This window comes from Lissotriton vulgaris, chromosome 2_2 (assembly GCF_964263255.1).
Source record: "Lissotriton vulgaris chromosome 2_2, aLisVul1.2, whole genome shotgun sequence".
Lineage (NCBI taxonomy): Eukaryota > Metazoa > Chordata > Amphibia > Caudata > Salamandridae > Lissotriton > Lissotriton vulgaris.
In genome coordinates, this window is record NC_141688.1 from 332,345,956 (window position 1) to 332,365,304 (window position 19,349).

The 19,349-nt window shown below is 48.5% G+C and overlaps 1 protein-coding gene across 1 annotated transcript in view; it reads left to right on the forward strand.

Annotated features, from left to right (window-relative positions):
• The first annotated feature begins 10,950 nt into the window (after positions 1–10,950).
• Positions 10,951–19,349, forward strand: part of LOC147729420 (uncharacterized) — a 78,892-nt gene continuing 70,493 nt past the window's right edge. Inside the window, exon 1 of the mRNA XM_086959844.1 lies at positions 10,951–11,106. Coding sequence (XP_086815970.1) covers positions 11,062–11,106 — 45 coding nt within the window. The 5' untranslated portion in view covers positions 10,951–11,061. The remainder of the gene's footprint in view (positions 11,107–19,349) is intronic.

Genomic DNA, 19,349 nt, shown 5'->3' on the forward strand with positions numbered 1-19,349 from the left:
CATGCGCAGTAGGATCAGTGACCGTTACTTAATTGGTTCCAGACAGGAATGTGATCGGAGATTGTTAGCTCCGCCCATCTATCGATTGTGCCTTCTAAAATGTCCTTGTATGGTCATAAATCTGCTCTTGTCTTTTGTACCGCCTTTTCTTAAGCCTCCTCATTGTGTATAAAAGGGGCCATGTACTTCAGTTCTTTGTACTGTAATGGTTTCCAGACTGGTTCCACAGGAGCGTCAGGAACTTGGAGAGTAGTCCTCAGTCGTCCCCCACGTGCCGTCCGACTCAAATAGATTCTAGAGTATCGGTTGGCACGCCAGGGGAAAACAGGGAAACAAAACAAGAAAAGGTAGGTGAAAAAGATAGTAGATCCTGAAAGTGGCACCTATGTGTGGACGCTGGATGAGGAAACAGGCTGTAAGGAAAGAATAAGGTTACAACCTATACTCTGCTATATGTTTGCATATATCTCAAATGCATATCTAACACCTACCACAGTAATAGTCTGAGTTTTGGAATGTCAAAGGTGGGTTAAATCTGGTGTTGACTCTCTGTGCAATAAAAAAGGCAAAGATTATGACATTCGTCCTCGAACATAGGCTAGTATGTGTAAGAATATTTCTGTAAATCTCACCACGTGAATTTTGAGGAACACTTGGCTAGGACCTCACCCTATTCCAATGTATATACACAGCGTACCTGCCCATAGTATCACAACCTTGTTACATCCATCAATCACCACTGATAGGAATATAAGAGAGGCAGCGCTACGCGCTGTTACCGTGATTCTGGTAGCTGAGAAGCACAACACACCAAACACTGGTCCACGCAAGTGCCCCGAAGGAAGGATCACAGCAAACGGCCAAAGGGAAGGCTAAATAGGGAGGTTCACTAGGCGGGAGGCAGCTCCGGCCAGTGAACCTAATTCGAATGTGCAGCAGGCAGTACTCGGCCAGGTGACGGGGTAAGACCCGGCCGTCGGGCGGAGCAGCTAGGCAAAAGGTTATGGAGAAGGCAGCATCCGGCCGGACTACGGAGTGAGACCCGGCAGTCAGGCGGAGCACCAGGATAGGGGAGAGTGGATGAAGCAGCACCCAGCCGGGCTAGGGAGTGAGACCCGGCAGCCAGGCGGAGCACCAGGGCAGAGGGGAAAAAACAGGAGAAAACAATAGTGCAACGAACACGAATTACAGCAAACGTGTTCCTAGAAATCCCACGAGGGAAACACAAAAAAGGCCCCACACAACACGCGGTAAATAGAACCACCAGGGATAGATCGGGCTTCGGAGGAGCCGAACGCCGGTACAAAGGATGGGACGCTAGGGCCGGAAACACCACACACACACACACACACACAACCGGAAGTCAGGCAACCGCTACGGGACGGAAGAACAGGAAAGGAGCTCATAGCTAGAACGCAAAGCGGCGTTCTGGTGCATCGATGCTCCTTACATAGAAGCCAAGGCCATTAGCAGGTAAAGGAACACCTGGCACCTCGATGGGGACCTCGGGTCATGACATGTACTACTCAATACAATACTGAAGAGTGTTGTGTGGACTGTAGTACCACCTTTAAAGGTTTAATAAACTTTGTTTTTGTATTTCCAGTTTCATTGCCAACTTCTTCCTAAGGTCCGAGGACTCTGTGCAGAGAAGGGCGAACCCTTGCACTAAGTAGGCCTAGCTGAGGTTTGCTTACTACAAATGTGCACCCTAGGCCTACCAGGGGCTGCAGCATGTATTGTGCCACCCCTGGTTTGCCTTCCAAACTGACACCACAGGTCTGTTCACACAGCCTGGGTAAGGTGGTGTAATCACCCCTTAATTAGATATAGTATACCTATATCCATATACCTATATAGGCACATATATACCTATAAGTCACTCCTATGGCAGACCTAGATGAGCCCCTCTGCAGCTTTCGGAACCATCTCCTTATAGCTGTTCTATGATATAGACATACCATATACTCTTAAGTGCATTAAAATCCTTGTGTTAATGCTAATTTTGGTTTGGCTTTATCAAAACATGTTGTGTAAGGTGTCAAACACTTTGGAATACTACCCACTCCCCCCCACCAGTTCTGGTGGAGGGGTAGCATTCCACCCTTTTAGAGGGAGAAGACATGTAGTTACTGGTATACCCGGTTAAAGTTAAACAGAGCCTCAGCATCACAAAATGGATGCTGCTGCCACAGACACGAGTCTGACCTCCTGCTGCTGGACGAAACTCTGGCAGGGGAGGCCTGGACAATAGGTTTCCTGTCCAGGGAGGTACTAGCACCTCCCCAGACAGGCTTTAGTGTATTGGGGCAGGGAGGGCTGCATTCGGTGAATGCTTTCCAGACACTGCCTGGGGCACACAAGGTGCTAAATGCATTTCCCAGTTAAAACCGGTTGCTGGAGCACTCAGCCCCAACTCTGGCACGATACTGGACAAAGGGAAAGGGGTGTAACCACCCCCTTCCTAGGACCACCCATAGAAGGGACCTTAAAGGTAGTCCAGCCGCTAAACTTAGTATAAGTATAGGATCCCAGTCCCTAGGACTTTAGATTACTATGGACGAAACTCTGAAACATATATCCTGGACCTTCGACATTCCATTTCGACTGGAAGACGGAGGACATCTCCCTTGTGGTCAAGGAGTGACCACCCTGTTCAAACAGGCACCGACAGCAACTTTGCAGGTCTGCAACACAGGACACGGACATGGACTTCCAGACATCTCTGACCCGACCTTCGTTCAAAACAAAGCTGAGACCCGTGGCGGACACGAGAGACGTGGGACCGGAACTCCTGCATTTTGCTAACTGCATTGACTCCCGAGGTATCTCGCAGTTGTGCATTGGGGTACTTGAAGCCCCAGCCCGAGCACCATTTGCACCAAAGCTCAGGTGCCCACACTTCACGAGTGTCCCGTGGGCTCCGCTTTTGCATTTCCGCTCGACGCGCCTTCCCGGTTCCTAGTCCGTTGGCTAATGAGCCCCCGGAAGACTTACTTTTGAATCTAACTTGCTTTCCTGATTGATCCAGGCTTGACCCAGCTTCCCTACAAAGGAGAAGTGCACCAGACCTTGCTGGTCTGCACCGAAGCAAATCTCAACATCCTGCATGGATTGCGTTTGCCATGGGTTGTTGGGTCCAGTCCGGATACCGACACCGCAGTCAACTAGATCCTTTGTGGGACAGCTGGAATCCAGCTCCTGGTCGTCGTCGATGCCTCCTGGACCTCTTGGCTGAAGAGACAAACTTCACCTTTTCACCTGAAATCACCCGACATTGACTGGCAGCTTTCCATCGCCATCCTGGTCCCTGGCAAGTGACCCAGACTCTGTCCATTCTGCTTTCAGGTCCTTCAGATCTTCGATCCACCCTTGGATCCACCCGGATACTTTTCCTCTCCATTGAAATCACAGAGGAAACCCGACACCAAAAGACGCCTATGCACCCTGATTCCGTGGGTGAGGTAACACAAGCACTCAGGAAGTCTCGAGGGGACTGTCCCTCCTAGTGTCTAAATCTAAAAGGGTTCCATCGTAGTCCATTTGGAAGTATCCTTAAATTGTAAAATTGTAACTTGTTTGTTTCCCAGAGAAAGTCAATGGTGTTTAGACACTGCACGCGTCTCCCGTGGGCCTTCTCCTTCCTAAACCTTGGTTGTTTCTAGAAGCCCCAGCGAGTCCCCTGGCCCTAGGCCTGCTTTCTATCTCAGATGTGGTTCTTATACCACTATTTTAGTATATGGTTTGTGAGGCCGCTAGGGCAAAACGTATACTGTGCAACTTATCGTATGCTAATTAAGGTCCTTGTATTGTACTTTTACCTCTGACCTCATAAAGAGTGCAGAGGGGTTGTGTTTAGAATAAATATATATATATATTTGATATATACCTTGTGTGGTGTCCTTTCATTTGGTACTCAAGGGATTATAATTGATAAAATAACTTGCTTAGGGCCATATGTGTCATAGTTCCGTTTTGCGATTCCTAAATAGCGATTTTTAAGGAATCGCTATTTAGGAATCGCAAAATGGTATGTATGAAGAAAATCGCTTTTTATTAGCGATTCCTTAAGCTTCCTTAATTGCGAATTCGCATTTTGCGAATTCGCAATTAAGGAATAATTTCCAATGCATTCCTTTGGGCCAGGAGGCCCATAGGAATGATTTCCAAATAATTCTCAAATTGCAAATTCGCAATTTGCTAATCGCAATTTGAGCATTATTGCAAGGGTGCAGGGGTGTCTCAAGGATACCCTGCTGCACCCCTGTAAATTACATGTGTGTGCATATGGCGCACATACATGCCCAATGGGCATGTATGTGCGTTATACGCCACCCTCACAAATGCACAATTGTGCATATTTACAAGAAATCGCAAATTACCACCAACTACAAGTTGGTGGTAATTTGCAATTTCTTAACCAAAATTCGCTAGCCAAAAATGCTACATACATAGCATTTAAGGAATCGCAAAATTGCGATTCCCTAAATGCTATGGCAAAATTAGGAATCGCACAAGTTTGCAATTCCTTATTTTGGGAATGTTTCATACATCCCAAAACATGCAAACCGGCCGTTTGCGATTCGCAAAGGCCTAAATTCTGTGAATTTCGGCCTTTGCGAATCACAAAAGGCTTGATACATATGGCTCTTAATGCGCTCTCTGAAGTCTTATCTTGATGACTGCTTGTCCATGCTACCACTAGGATAGCTTTCTATAAGGTTGACTTTACAACCACCATCAATACGGGTCGATTAGACTGGTGCAAGGTGCCCACTAGAACCAGTGGACATCATATGCCAGGCTAACTTCTCACATGGAGTTCCTAGTAGAAAGGATCGAGCCAATGAAGACTCTATCCGTCAATGTTCTCAACACTCAAGGAGAGTCTCAACCGGCCTTAAAGTACAAGCACAAATCACATCATTTTGATGCCGCCTCAACTGAACTATGTAATCGGAATCTCCTTTTTAGCCCGAATGACATCATTCATCCACGCCCAGCACTGAAGTAGCAGACTATGTCCAAGCTTGATTACTCAATGGGTTCGAGAAGATGCGCAACACCTTACTTTCTAAGTACCCATGACGGCCGCTTACAGGAAAGGTCGCAGACACCCCTGAGCTAGACCCTATCATGGCAACGTTCCTAAAAAACTTTGCTAAAGACCTCAAAAAAGGGATTGGTCATGCCTGGCGCAGCTATCAGGATAGATTATCAGACCTCTACGACCCACTTACACAAATCTTTAGAGCTGGCTGCATAGGTCAAAGACTCAAATTCCACTATTGATCTGGACATATTGCTAGAATGGTCTCAACATGCTCTCTGCCTTCTAGGTAACGCAAATTCATCTTGTCATCCAAACGCCACAAATCCATGTTGATGAGAATCAACCCTAAATTGGCCGACTGGCGTCTACCGAGGCAGGCCATTCGGTAAAAGGTCTTCTGTTTGGTGGCAGGTTTGTGAAGCATCTGGACAAGTACGTTGTCACCTTCCCTGCATTGGACAAGGCCCAGTCCTCTATAAAAAAGGTTTTTCACACTGGCCTTTTTATAAAGGCCGGGCGCTTCAGAGGTGTGGCACCAGGCTGAGGTTACTCACAGACTTCCTCCAGAGGATACCTTACCAGAGACAGAGGTTCCGTGTCTACTCACGATCAAGTAACTTCTACCCATCATGGAATAGAAGAGGTCAAGGACACCCCAACACAGATGGCTACCATGGTGGAAACACATCAGGAGACGCTTCCTAATCAGGTAAAGCTAATTCCTTATTTAGATGTTGCATTGGAGCGCAGGGACAGGTATTTTCTGCACAAATGGCAGACAATCACTCACGACCACTGTGTTCTGGAAAAAGTGCAGTGGTTCAACCTCGATTTTATTGTTGCTCCTTTTAAGGATAATATTCTTCCCCCTTTTCTTTTTACCCAGTAAGAAAGCCTTTTTATTGATGCCGAAATCCACGCCTTACTCGCCAAAGAGGTGATAGCCCCCTCTCTTCCTCACACCTGAGGTTTCATAAGCATAATTTTTCTTGTACAGAAAAAGGGTGAAGGTTTCTGCCTTGTGCTCAATCTCAAGCAGTTCAACTCTTGGGTGGTATAAAGCTATTTCAAAATGGAGGGCGTTAACATTCTGCAAGACCTTTTGCAGGAAAGATATTGGCTGGTGCGGATCGACCTGAAAGATGCCTTTTTGTCAATCCCTATATATTCCCCACACCAGGGATTTCTGCAGATTCGTTGACCGTCTCCGGTGGTACGAGTTTACCGATCTGCCCTTTGGCCTATCCTCGGCCCCTTGGTCTTTCACTAAAATACTTTGCCCAGTGGTGCAATTCCTCAGGGAATGGGGGGTGTGCAAGAATATTTAACTGGATGATATTCCCATTATGAAACAAAGGAGGGAGACAGTCTTGACCCACCTTTCGTGGGCACGCAGCTCCTCCAAGATTTGGGCTAAATAACCAATTGGGAGAAATCTCTCCTAGTTCAGTTCAGAGTCTGGAATTCTTAGGATTCCAAGTAAATCCAGTTTTGGCCCAACTTTAACTGCCCATTGCGAAGATGTTGTTCATCAAGAAAGATATTAAGAAAGCCCTTGCCTCTCAGAATATAATATTGAGGATTTTGGCCAGGTTGAGTCTTCTATTCAAGCCATTTTTTCCAGGTCCCCTGTTACAATGCCTCAAGATACTACATCTCCAGAATGTATGATCAAATTCGGTGCACATAGTGTTGCCGGAGGAGGCCAGAATGGAAATCTACTGGTGGTTGGATAATATGGCTATTCTGGAGATGGTCATAGAGTCCGATGCCAGCAGATCGGGTTGACGGGGGCGAGATATGGCCCAGTAGAAACAGGTTGCAGATGGTTTCCAGAGGAGCTCAAACTTCATATCAATTGCCTAAAGCTTCTGGCGGGGGCATTTGCAGTCAAACTTTGACTGCACACAAGGTGAAATGTTGCATCCTGCTTCAGCTAGACAATGTTTCAGCGGTTGAGTACATAAAGAGACTCTGGAGGATGAGATTGTGTCTCCTAGCAGAGACTACCAAAGACTGTTGGCATTATGGTCTGCAACTTTAGATATTGGTGAAGGTGGAATACATTCTGATTTAGGCGAATGTAGTGGTGGACAGGTACTCTTTCAGCGACTGGAGGCTCCATCCTCTCATTTTCAGAACCCTCAACGATTTTAGTGTCCCTTGCAAGGTGGAACTGTTTGTGTGATGCCTTAACACACGTTCTGAGATTTTACAGTTGGAGGCCGGACCCGTGAGTGCAGATGCCTTTCTCCAGTCTTGGTTGGGTAAATTGCTTTATGCATTTCCCTCTTTCTCGATAATCCAGAGGGTCTTATCTCAAACGGGTCGAACTGATTCTTGTGACCCCCTTTTGGATGGTTCAACCATGGTTTGTCTTGTGCTACACCAGTTCGGATTCAAACAACCTGGGACCTTCTTGCGAATCTGTTGGGTCTCTCACATCAGTTGATGATTCAGGACTGCTCACAGCGTGGATGATTTCAAGGCCCACTAGCAAGTGCCGGGTAGTTCAGAGAAGGCAATGTTCGTCTTGTCTCTGTCTTGGGCCCCCAGCACTGACAAGCGATATGTTGCCTCCTGGCACAGATGGGTACATTGGCGTAGTGAGCCGGAGACTGATTCCATGGGGGCAAGTGTTCTGGTAATCGTTCATTTCTTATCAGAGTTGGCTACACAAGGTTTAGCCTACAGAACAGTTAATAATTTTGGTCTGCTATTTCTGCAGGTCATCCGCGTGTTGATGGTACACCTGTAGGACAGCATCCGATAATTTGTAAACTCCTTAGGGGTATCGGTTTGGGTTGTCCCCCTCAATCGAAATATATTTTGTGGAAAGCAAATGTGGTCCATCGATTTTTAAGAGCTTGGCAAACAATTGAAGACCTTACGAGAAAAAAACTGTCAGCTAAATTGACTCTGCTTCTGGGCCTCATTTCTTGTAGGCAAGTTTCCGAAGTGAAAACTTTGGATATAGCAGGTAGAGTATTTACTCCCAGAGGAGTTTCTTTCCGGATAACCAAACAAACTAAGACAGATTCATGTAGTGTGATTTATCCCGCTTTTCCAGATTACCAAAAATTGCGTGTAGTGCGGTGCCTTGAGGCTTATTTACGAGGACTGCACCCGTGGATTTTGCTTATTTCTCTGAAAAAAACTTTTTCATCAGTGACATTGGCTCGTTGAGTCACAAGGCTGTTGGCTGAAGCGGGAATCGATGTGATCACGTTTGGGGCCCATTTGGCCTGAGGTGTCATGGCATCTCAAGCCTCTTCCACTGGCTCTCGGATAGAGGACATTATGGCAGCGGCAGATTGGTCTTCAGATTCCACTTTGAAGGTGTTTTATCACAAGCGCAGCTTTAAACAGACACAATCCGAAGCCTCTAATCCTGATGTAGAATAAAATAATTTCTAGTTAAAACGTCAAGATTTTACATTTCTAATAAGGACACAGAGACAAGGATTATACCACCCAGTTATGTTTAATAATGTGTATTATAGAGCATATTGTTGTTATTGTTACCATGATGGTTATCTATTTGATATTATGTTATCTTCTAACCCATCCTTTGGTTTCAGCTTCCTCTCTGGGGAGGCATGGTTTTACGATTACTTTCTTATTGGCAGGTGCAGATAACAAACCAGTGGAGATGACGTTGGGGCACAAGCAGTTGAAGATTGATAGGGAAGGGTGGCTGTCGATGGTACACCTCTGGAGTTGTCGCGCTTGGACTCACCCGTTGGCGTGAAGTTGCAGTTGGTTCCTGTTATCCACATTAGAGACAGGTTGTTACTGCTCTGTTTTTAAGTTGGTCTGTGTCCGCAATGTAAGATGACAGAGATTGGTTTCAGGAGATTATATAAGAACTGATAACCTCTGATTTATAGAGAGACATGGGGACACGTTCATTGTGGCTCATGTGATATGTAGTTTAAAGCGTTTGTTTGTTTTTATTGGCTGCTGTAATTTTGCCAGTAAAGAAATAAAAGGGTAATCCTCACCTCTGTGTTCTTAAAAGAATTGAAAATTCTTGACGGCCTGCCTAGCTACAAAATATTTTACCTTCCATTCACTACAGAACAGATCCAGCAGGGCAGATTAGTACAAGCTTTCATTGCACTCAGGACATGCACAGTTAAAGCAAGAGCGAGATGCAGCTTACAAATCAATCTCTGTAGCAGGTGACTTAATTCACTGTGAGGAGCATGTAGGTGGATTTGTGAGTGAATATGTAATGTCTGACCTTTCTCAATTTTAGATTATATCACCGCTCACCCTGAAAGTCCCAATGCTATTACTTTGAGACTTGCTGTTTGTGTTGATTCTTTGATTTTCCAGGTATTGAGAATTAGTCGCTACCCAGGAGGCCATTGTTATTTGACAGGTGGTGAATGTTTCTCATTGTTCAGCATTCCATTCATCTTTTATCGCCCTAAGTGATAAGGATATGCCCAGACGTGGGTCCCGTGCTCATTGCACCACTGGATTCAAGCTAGCCTGGCTGATATGGGACGATGCTCTGAATCCGGTCCCAGGATACTTGTTATCTGATTCGGGGAGGACCGGGCCTGGCAGTTTGGGCTGGACTGTTCCCATGAGGAATAGGGTCAAGACTGATTTGCATATGTTTGTGTCTGAACTGGGGTGGCAGAGTGGGCTAAAGAACGAAGCTGGATTCAACCAAGATCCTTGTGACTGAGGGTGAACATTTGCATTGTCCAGCATTCCGTTCATCATTTGTTCCTTTTGCGATTGTTATTTGGAGCAGCTGAGCCACATTCTCAGTAACGATTCTTGCAACAGGCACACAAGTGAACTCTCTTTGCAAAGGTTTCGACTGAGCGTGCACCACACGTTGTGCCATCCCAGCCGCCGTACTGCAGTTTAGAATGTTGAGGGCAGCCCCTGCTCTGTGGTGCGGTCTGGGAGGCACACCTGGGTTCGATCCCACGTGATGTGTTAGTCAGTGGCACACACCGTGGACAACGACCACTCCAAGGGCCACGGCTGCCGGCTCTGGGGCCCTAAACCCAGGTTCGAGCCTCGTTGGTGGCTCAGCGTCCTGAGATGTCGGGCACTTCTCCCACTCTTCGCTGCGCCTCAAAACATGAATGTGACCTTGAGTAGAGGGACTGGTGCTCATGTGCAGCGCTCCAACGCCCCTTTGGACAACATACCTCTATTTTTTTGTGTGGATATTTGAATAGCGTGAACTCGACCCGAAGGTATTAGAGCGCTTCACATGAGCCCCGTATTTACATTATACATTCAGGCACGGGAGGGAGGGGGAGATGAAGTGATGAGCCCAGAATCACAGGATGTGGATGCGACCCCGAGGCTCGAACCCTGGTCTCCAGCACCAGAGTCGGCAGCTCTGGCCGACGGACCACATCCTCTCTTCGCTATAAAACAAGCAAAAATAACAAACATGCCAACGTTTAAGAGCAGGAACGTGGGAGATACGAAATCCAAATCAGGGGCATACATTTCCCTCAGAAGGCTTCTATTCCAGCAGGGGCAGGGGCCTGGTGACAGAACTCAATAAAGCCCCCATGGATGGCGCGAGGCTCTGACTGGCGTCACGTGCATGAGCCCACGGTGCGCATGCGGGCTGAGATCGGGCTTATTTCGAGCATGCGCAGACACAGGCCAAGCTTCCACAGCATGCGCACCCAAGTGCTTTCAGTTCAAGCAGACGAGTGTAGTGCTTCCGAGCACGCGCAGATACAGGATGTGTTTAGGAGCATGCGCACACGGGTGTTTCTGTTTGGCACGCCACCTCCTTTGCGCCTGAGCATGCGCACTTCTAAGTGTCTGTCTACTGCGCATGCGCAGATGTGGGAGTGTCACCGTTCTGCGCATGCTCAGTCGCCTCTCGTCAGACCTCTCCCTTGTGTATTTTTCGCCTTCTTGCTGCAGCGTAACATGCGCGGGGGGCCCTCCTCCTCCGCGGGGCCTGCCCCCCCAGCTGCAGCTGCACACGACTGCCCCCCCCTTTTACTAACATGATGGAAGCCAGAGGGAGGGAGCCCCGGCCGGAGGGGAAGAGGGTGAGAAGGAGCCCCCCTCCTCCCCATGGGGCCTGTGTGCACCATGCATGAGGAGCACGAGGGAGACCATGCATGAGGGAGCACGAGGGAGCATGAGGAGGAGCCCCCCCCAGGCCCTGTGTGCACCATGCATGAGGGTGCATGAGGGTTCATAGTGATGGAGCATGAGGGTGTGCGGTGAGGGAGCATGGTGAGGGTGCATGAGGAGGAGCCCCCCCAGGCCCTGTGTGCACCATGCATGAGGGTTCATGGTGAGGGAGCATGAGGGTGTTCGGTGAGGGAGCCTGCTGGGGGAGCATGGTGAGGGTGCACAGTAGGGGTGCATGCTGAAGGAGCACGGTGAGGGAGCATTTATTTAATTAATTTATTTATTTAATGTATTTTTATAAAGCGCAGACTTTACCCTAAGGTGTTAGAGACAAAAGAACCAGTTACGTTACATGAGAGAACTGTTGCAGGAATAGAACAAACAAAAATAGCAGGCCATAGAATCAAAGTGACGCAGGCAAAAGGCACACAATCTCAAGCACAGCATGAACAGAGTGTACAAGCAAAAGTAAGAATAAATATGACAAATTTTACATTGACTCAAGAACTTCTTGGCAAACAATAGCAGGCCATAGAATCGAAACAACGCAGGCAAAAGGAACACAATTTCAAACGCCGCAAGCACAGGATGTACAAGCCAAAATATAAACATATGTGACAAATTTACAATGACTAAAGAACTTCCTGGCAGGGTATGAGAAGGAGGGAATAAGTTCTGAAAGTGTCTTTGGAATAAAAGAGATTTGAGGTCTGCTTTGAAGATCTGGATGGAGGTGATGGCACGGAGCGAAGGCGGAAGCAAGTTCCAGGTTCTCACTGCATTACCTGGGAACGATTGTGCCAACAATTTTTCTCTTTTGAAGGAGGAGGGTTCAAGAAGGAACTTTTCCGCATTCCGAAAACGTCTTGAGCCTCCATCCAGACAGTTTGAGTTTATTCGCCAGATAGCGAGGGGAGGAAGAGTGCAAAGCTTTGTGGGTGATGCACACTGTTTTGTAGATAGCTCTAGCCTCAATGGGAAGCCATCGGAGAGAAGACAGGATAGGAGTGATGCGGTCACTTCGTTTGGACCCTGAAATGAAGCGAGCTGCTGAATGGAGGACGGATTTGAGGGGGGAGAGGTGAGATTTGGGAAGGCCAGTCAGAAGAGAATCAAAATAGTCAAGTCTAGAGAGAACTAGCGATTGGACCAAGGTTTTTAGGTCATTCTCCGGGAAGAACCAACGAATCCCCCATAAAAGTTGCAGTTGATAACATGCGCTCTTGGCCATGGATTGATGTGTGAGATTAGATTGAATCTTTTGTCAAGTATGACACCTAAGGATTTAGCGCAGTCCACAATAATGGGTTTACTGTTGAGTAGATTTGATTGATCCATCCAGGCTTGAACAGGAGGCCGGAGAGAGAGAGAGCTAGATATGAGGAGGAATTCCGTTTTGGAGGGATTGAGAATGAGTTGGTGAACTAGCATCCAGTTGTGAATAGTGTTGAGAGTAGTGCTGAGTTGAGAGATCATGAGGGGAAGACACCTTGGAGGTAGATTTGGGTGTCATCCGCATAGAGATGGTAGAGGATTCTAGATTTACTTAGAAGGTTCCCTAATGGTTCTAGATAGAGATTGAACAGAGTGGGAGTAAGGATAGAACCTTGAGGGACGCCTTGACCAACCACCAGTGGAGACGAGAGACTATTTGCAATCTTGATCATTTGGTATCTGTCTGAGAGGAAAGAGGCAAACCATTTGAGTACTGTGCCTTCCACGCCTATTCTCTGTTGAAGAATGTTAAGGCGGGTGTTGTGAATACCAGTGTCAAAAGCTGCAGATAGGTCAGGAAGAATCAGAAGGCACGATTCCCCCGAATCGAGAATATACAGCGCATCATCGATCACTTGCAGCAGGGCTGTTTCAGTGCTGCAGTTTTGAATAAAGCCCGACTGGAACATGTTGAGGAGATTATTGTCCATAATGTGTTGGGAGAGTTGTTTTGCAACACATTTTTCTGTGATCTTTGAAAGAAAAGGGAGATTGGTGATGAGGCGGAAGTTATTGAGGTCATTAGCATCTGCAGAGGTTTTTTTTAGAAAGGGGGTAGCCTGTCCTGTTTTGAGGACAATTGGGAGGGATCTTTAACTGAGGAAGTAGATTGACTAGGCTGATCCAGTAGGAGAGAGTGTTAGTATAGAAATCAATGGCGATGCCACTGGGAATGGGGTCGGAGGAATGGTTGGAGGGTTTGGTTTCGCGGAGGCATTTGAGGAGATCAACCTCTGAGACGGTGGCAAAGTTCTGCCAAGTGACTAAGGATTTTTGCTCCTCTATGGGGGTGGGGTGGGTGACCTGTTATTGAGATTTTACCTTTTGATCGAAGAATATAGCGAACTCAGTTGCTTTCTTTGATGCATCCTCAGACTTGATGGTTTGGGGAGAACAATTTGGGTTTTTGATGAGGTCGAAAAGTTTTTTGGGGCTGTTTTTACCTGAATCGAGGAGGGATCTGAAATGTGATGTTTTTTCCTGGAAGATGTGTTTGTGGTATATGGATCTTGCTGAACGTAAAAGAGGGAGATTAGGGGTGGATGGAGATTGTCTCCAGTGCTTCTCCAAGATTCTAAGGTTTCTCCTTTCGTCATAGAGAGCTTTGTTGAACCAAGGAGCTGATGGGGTGGGTCTTTTCCTTTTGCTTTGGAGTGGAGCAACCTTGTCGATTTCGACTGCGAGGATTGAGAGGCAAAGGGGAGTGAGATCGTTGACATCCATATTGGGGTCTAGACTAGGAAGAGACTGCATAGCAGAATCACATAGAGTCTCAAAATCAATGTTTTTTGTGTTGCGGAACCACGTAGAGGCTCTTTTGGGTTGGCCGAGAGTTAAAATGTGAGAGAGGTGAAAACAGAAGGGACATGGTCAGACCAGTCCACAGGGATGGGTGAAGCAGTGGTAATCTGGATATTACAAGGCCCAGAATTGAGCCCTTGGCATATGTAATTTCCGAGCAGTGTTGTGCAAGATCGTTAGCGGAAAGAAAGGTTGCAAGCTTGTCTTCCATAGTGCCCCAGTGGAGATTGAAATCACCTAGGAAGATCTGCTTGTCGCTCTGTGAATATTGGTCACTAATTAACTCAGTGAGTTCCTCCATGAAGGAAGAGCAATTACCAGGCGGGTGGTAGATGGTATGGAACCTGAAGGGTGAGCCATGATGAACTTGGAGTTCTAGGGAGAGGCATTCAAAGGTGCGAAAGAGGGTAGTGGGAGAGGCTTTGATTTGGAGGGTGTTTCTGAAGATAATCGCAACACCTCCCCTGATCTGGCCTGGTCTGTCGTTTCTGAGAATAGAGTAGTCAGTGGGTAACAAAAGATCAAATGAGGTGTGAGAGGAGTCATTAAACCAGGTCTCAGTGAGAAAGAGCATGTCCAGATTGTGGTGAGTGATGGTGTCGGAGATTTCCAGTTTGTGTTTGGTTGCAGATCTGCAGTTATGGAGCATACAGTGTAGCTCTGACGCAACTGTTTTGGTGATGTGAGTGTCTGGACTGATGAGCGGGATAGGGATTAGATTCTTGAATGAGGGTGCCCCTTGAGGGGGAGGCTGGTAAGTTCTGACGGAAGAGATGGTCTGAATGGCAAATTGAGTAGAGTTGTTAGTAGAGGCGAGTGTAGGGGAAATTACATTGATGGTCTTGTAGGTAGCCAATAGGTTGGTAATGTCTGTGGAGGATAGATAGTGGTTGGCTCTATTGGGGCGCGGGAGCAAGGAACTCCTCGGGAGGTTGTTCGGGGAGGGGGATATCTTAGCACATAGGAGTGAAATGGACGCTTCAAGCAGGGAAATGGACGAGATGAGGGAATCAAGTTTAGTTTCCAGAGAGAGGTGTGCTGAGCACGGAGTGAAGGGTGGCTCAATGGTTACGGGAGAGAGTGGACTAGGCGAAGGAGGACAGGAGGAAGTGGGGGACCGGGGAGAGTGTTGGGGTGCGAGGGTCGAAGGTGGGAGGGAAGTGAAGTTGGCGAAGGAGGACAGTGGGCCTTGGGGGGCTGGGGGAGATATGTGATGAAAGGGTCTGAGCGGGGGAAAGAAGGTGGTAGAAAGGAGTGAATTGAGTTACTGAGATATTTTTACCTGTGTTGAGCAGAGGTGAGGAATAGAGATCATACCTAGGAGGAGAAAGTTGAGAAGTAGAAATGGATGGCTGGAGGAGGAGGGGTGAGGGAGTGGGGTAATGGGAAGAGGAGAAGGGGTTAAGCAGGGAAAGGAGGGAGGGAGGTCAAAGGGAGGCCACACGAGGGGGGAGAAGAGAGAGAGTGCAGGCCAGGTACCATGGGTAATGAAATGTGAATGTAGGGGTAAAGGCACCAGGCAGAGTGGGGGGTTGAGCAATATGAAAGTTGTGGGAGGAGTGAGGGGCTGAGCTATCAAAGGGAGGGAAGAGGGAGGAATTACCAAGAGGGGAAACAGGGTTGTGAAGCATAGGGGGGAATGTAAGAAGAGGAGAGAAGGGGGGGGGTGAGATCAGTGGATGGGAAGATGATGGGATTACCAATAGGGTGGGCAGGGATGTGAGGCATGGGAGGGCGGAGAGAAAGTTGTATAGAAATGAGGGGTGTGAGAACAGAATTGAGGGTACGAGGGAAGGGGAAGAGCGGAGAGGGGTGAGGAGCCGAGGGGAGGGAGGGGGGAGGGTAAGGCGAGTTGATCGGTAGTTCAGATTGTAAGGAAGATGGATTAAAAAGGGTGGAAATGGGAAGGAATAGGGGAGTTAGGGGGTGAGAGAAGGCAGTGGAATAGTGGGGAGATGCAGGATGTAGGGGGTGAAGTGGGGTGTAAAGCAGATGAGGAAGGGGGAGGTCCAGTTGGGAAGGTGGCAGAATGGGAGGGAACGAGAAAAGGGGGGGGAAGGGTCAACCTGTGACTCTCGGGAGAGCGGTCTGAAGGAATGTATGGGTGTCAAAGGGGGAGAAAGGGAAAAAGAAGACAAGTTAGAGGAAGAAGAAGAGGAAGAATCTAGAGAGATAGTAGTCGCAGGGGTGGAACGAAGGGAGTGGAAGATGTGGTCAAAGAGAGAGAGACAGGAGTCAGAAGCTTGGATCAGGACAGGCCATTGCTATAAAGTGTAATGGTGAGAGAGCCATTAAAGCGAGCGGAGGGAGACATTTTTAACCGCTTCCCATGCGGGAAAGAGGACGAGGAGGATACGTTGAGGGAATTGGAGAAGCTGGAGGACCAGGAAGGGATGTCATTAGTGAAGAAAAGGAAGTCATTTTTTTTTTTTTTACATATTTTATTGTCTGAATATACATCAATAAATCAGTCATAGCTTCAGCAATTTTAAGAAAGAAAGAGACAATAGGATGAAAAAGTAAAAACACAACCCCCCCCAAAAAGTCCCACCCCCCCTTGCGCCACTGCTTGTTCCATTAACAACATAGTGTCCATATACAGAATTTGCCATGTCCACCAAAGCACCAACCATGGTATCACGTAGTCCAGCATATCAGAGAGTCGGGAGGATAGCCTCCTCGGGCGGCGGGTCCAGTTCCAGACCCCTATATTCTGCCCACCTCTTCCAGATTTTATAATGCTTTCGAGGACATCCCCTGGCTGTAAATATGGGCTGTTCCAGTCCCATACAGAAGTCCATTCCATTTTTCCAGGCGGCTAGTGAAGGGGCCTGGGGCGCCTTCCACGCTTTGGTTATATCGCGTTTCGCCAATTTAAAGCCTAGTAACAGTAAGTGGCGCTTGTACCTGTTGCCTCCTACTCCAGCCATAACATGCAATAAAGCTAACTTAGGGTCCCTCTGGAGCTCCCAGGCCAGAACCTCATCCAGGCATCGATGCACCCCATCCCAGAATCTACGCAGCGCTGAACACTCCCATATTGTGTGCATCAGTGTACCGGCATCCAACCCGCATCAGAGGCATTCGGGGGACGCCACCATGCCCGCCCTCCACAAGCGCTGTCGGGTGAAGTATGTGCGGTGTAAGTAGCGGAACTGAATCAGTCGCAGGCGAGTGGAGATTGCCGCCCCCTGGGACTCTCTAGGGCCTCTACCCAGTCCTCCTCATCCAGGTCTCCCACGTCCTCTTCCCATGCAGTCTTAAGTCTAAGTAGGTCAGAGGAGCAATGACGTACAAGCGTCTGGTAGATACGTGATAGCTTCTTGTCGGGCAGTTCCCCCATGAATAGCTTGGCGAAACTGGAGATACTTGAAGAATTGGGTGCGGGGCATCCCGAATTCCTCCCGTAGATCTTCCAAAGATTTGAGGGTGCATCCTGACACAACGTCACCGAGGGTAAAGATGCCAATCACATCCTATCCCCGAAAGCCAATCAACGCATCCATCTGGGCAATTGACCGTTGCGCCACAGGGGGGTTTCCTGGGTGAGCACATTCCACCAGCCCATTCTACGCAGCGCCTGCCTCCACACATTGAAGACTACCTGCGTGACCGGGGGCAGGACTCTCCGAAGCGGCGCCGAGTACAGCAGTGTATGCAAGGACGCCGTGCCCATCAGGAACCTCTCAACAGCATAGGCCGGATCACCCCTATAGCCATACCACCAGTCATTCAGCACCAACAGGTGCGCCGCTTGATAGTATGACAGCACATCCGACGTGGCTAGCCCCCGTGTATGTCGATAGAAAGCACGTCCACAATGCCCCCCTCCCACAGGAACCCACTCAACGCCGAATTAAGTTGCTGGAACCAGTGGGGCGAGATCGCATGCGGGTGATTCTGCAGTTGGTACACCAGGCGCGGGAGTGCCACCATCTTAAAAATAGCAGACCTGCCGAGTATAGACAGCGGCATCCTAGTCCATACCTTCATGTCCTCGCGTGTGCGATCCCAGACTGGGTTAAGGTTGCGATCATGAGAGACAGCCGCATCCTCAGATAAATAAACTGATAAATATTTCATCCCGTCTGTTGTCAACTGAAGACCCGATGCCCATTCTCCTATGCTGTGGCGACCGCCTAGCGTCCAAAGCGTGGATTTGCCTGGGTTCATATATACCCAAAATTTGTAGGATGCGCAGCAGCCGTGGCCCAGAGCGGTCCAGGTCAGTAAGAAAAAATAAAACATCGTCCGCGTATAGCGCAATTTTATCGGCCAGGCCCTTCGACCACCGAAACCCTTTTAGTTGGGCGTCTATGCCCACCCACGCAGCAAGAGGCTCCATAGCGAGCACGAATAAATACGGGAACAGGGGACAGCCCTGTCGCGTCCCACGTTAGACTGGAAACGAGCGAGAGACCGCATCCCCGACGCGCACCGAGGCCGTGAGGTCTGTATACAGCAATTGGACATAGGCCAGAAAGCGTGGGCCAAGGTTAAGACATCGCAATAAGGCAAATAGATATGTCCAGCTCAGGGAATCAAAGGCCCTGTCCATGTCCGCCAGGAACAGCGCTGCCGGCTCCCCCAAACACCCACAGGCTGATATCGCGACTTGGGCCCGCCTAGTATTATGGCGAGTAGCCTGCCGTGGCATAAATCCCGCCTTGTCCGGGTGGACCAGGTCCGTGATATACAGCTTGAGCCTTGATCCAGGGCCTTAGCCAGGATCTTGGCCTCCGTATTCAGTAGGGAAATCGGGCAATATGACGCATGACTTTCCGGGGTCTCCAGGGCTTAAGGAAAACCACCACCTCGGCTTGTCTCCAGTCCGGCGGGAGCGCTCCGCTCTCGAACGCCTCCTCCACAACCGGTCTGAGACGCGGGCCCAGCTGCACCGGAAACCGCTGGAAAAAGTCACTAGGCAACCCCGTTGGGGCCCGGTGCCTTGCCCGGATTCAGCTCGCCCAATGCCTCGCCTAATTCGTCATCCGATATGGGCCGGTCCAAAAGGTCCCGCACCTTGTCCAAGACAGCTCTCGGGGGAGATCATCTATAAAGCAAAGGCCAAGACTACTTAAAAAATCTTCTCACTATGCATCGCCCAATTAGAAACCTGAGATCGTCCGGTGCGATGTTGTTTAAACTCCCCAGGATCACCACAGCTAGGATGGGCGGCTGCTCATTCAGATACCTGGCTTCCAGGTGTTGGAATGAACTTCCGCTCGACCTCCGAATGGAGCCTTCTGAGAGTAGGTTCCGTGTAAAACTTAAGACGCTCCTTGTTCCCCCTGTATAACCTTTTTGCTGTTTTCCTCTATTGGCCACTTTTTCTTCTGCCTCTAAAGTTTTAGCAGTA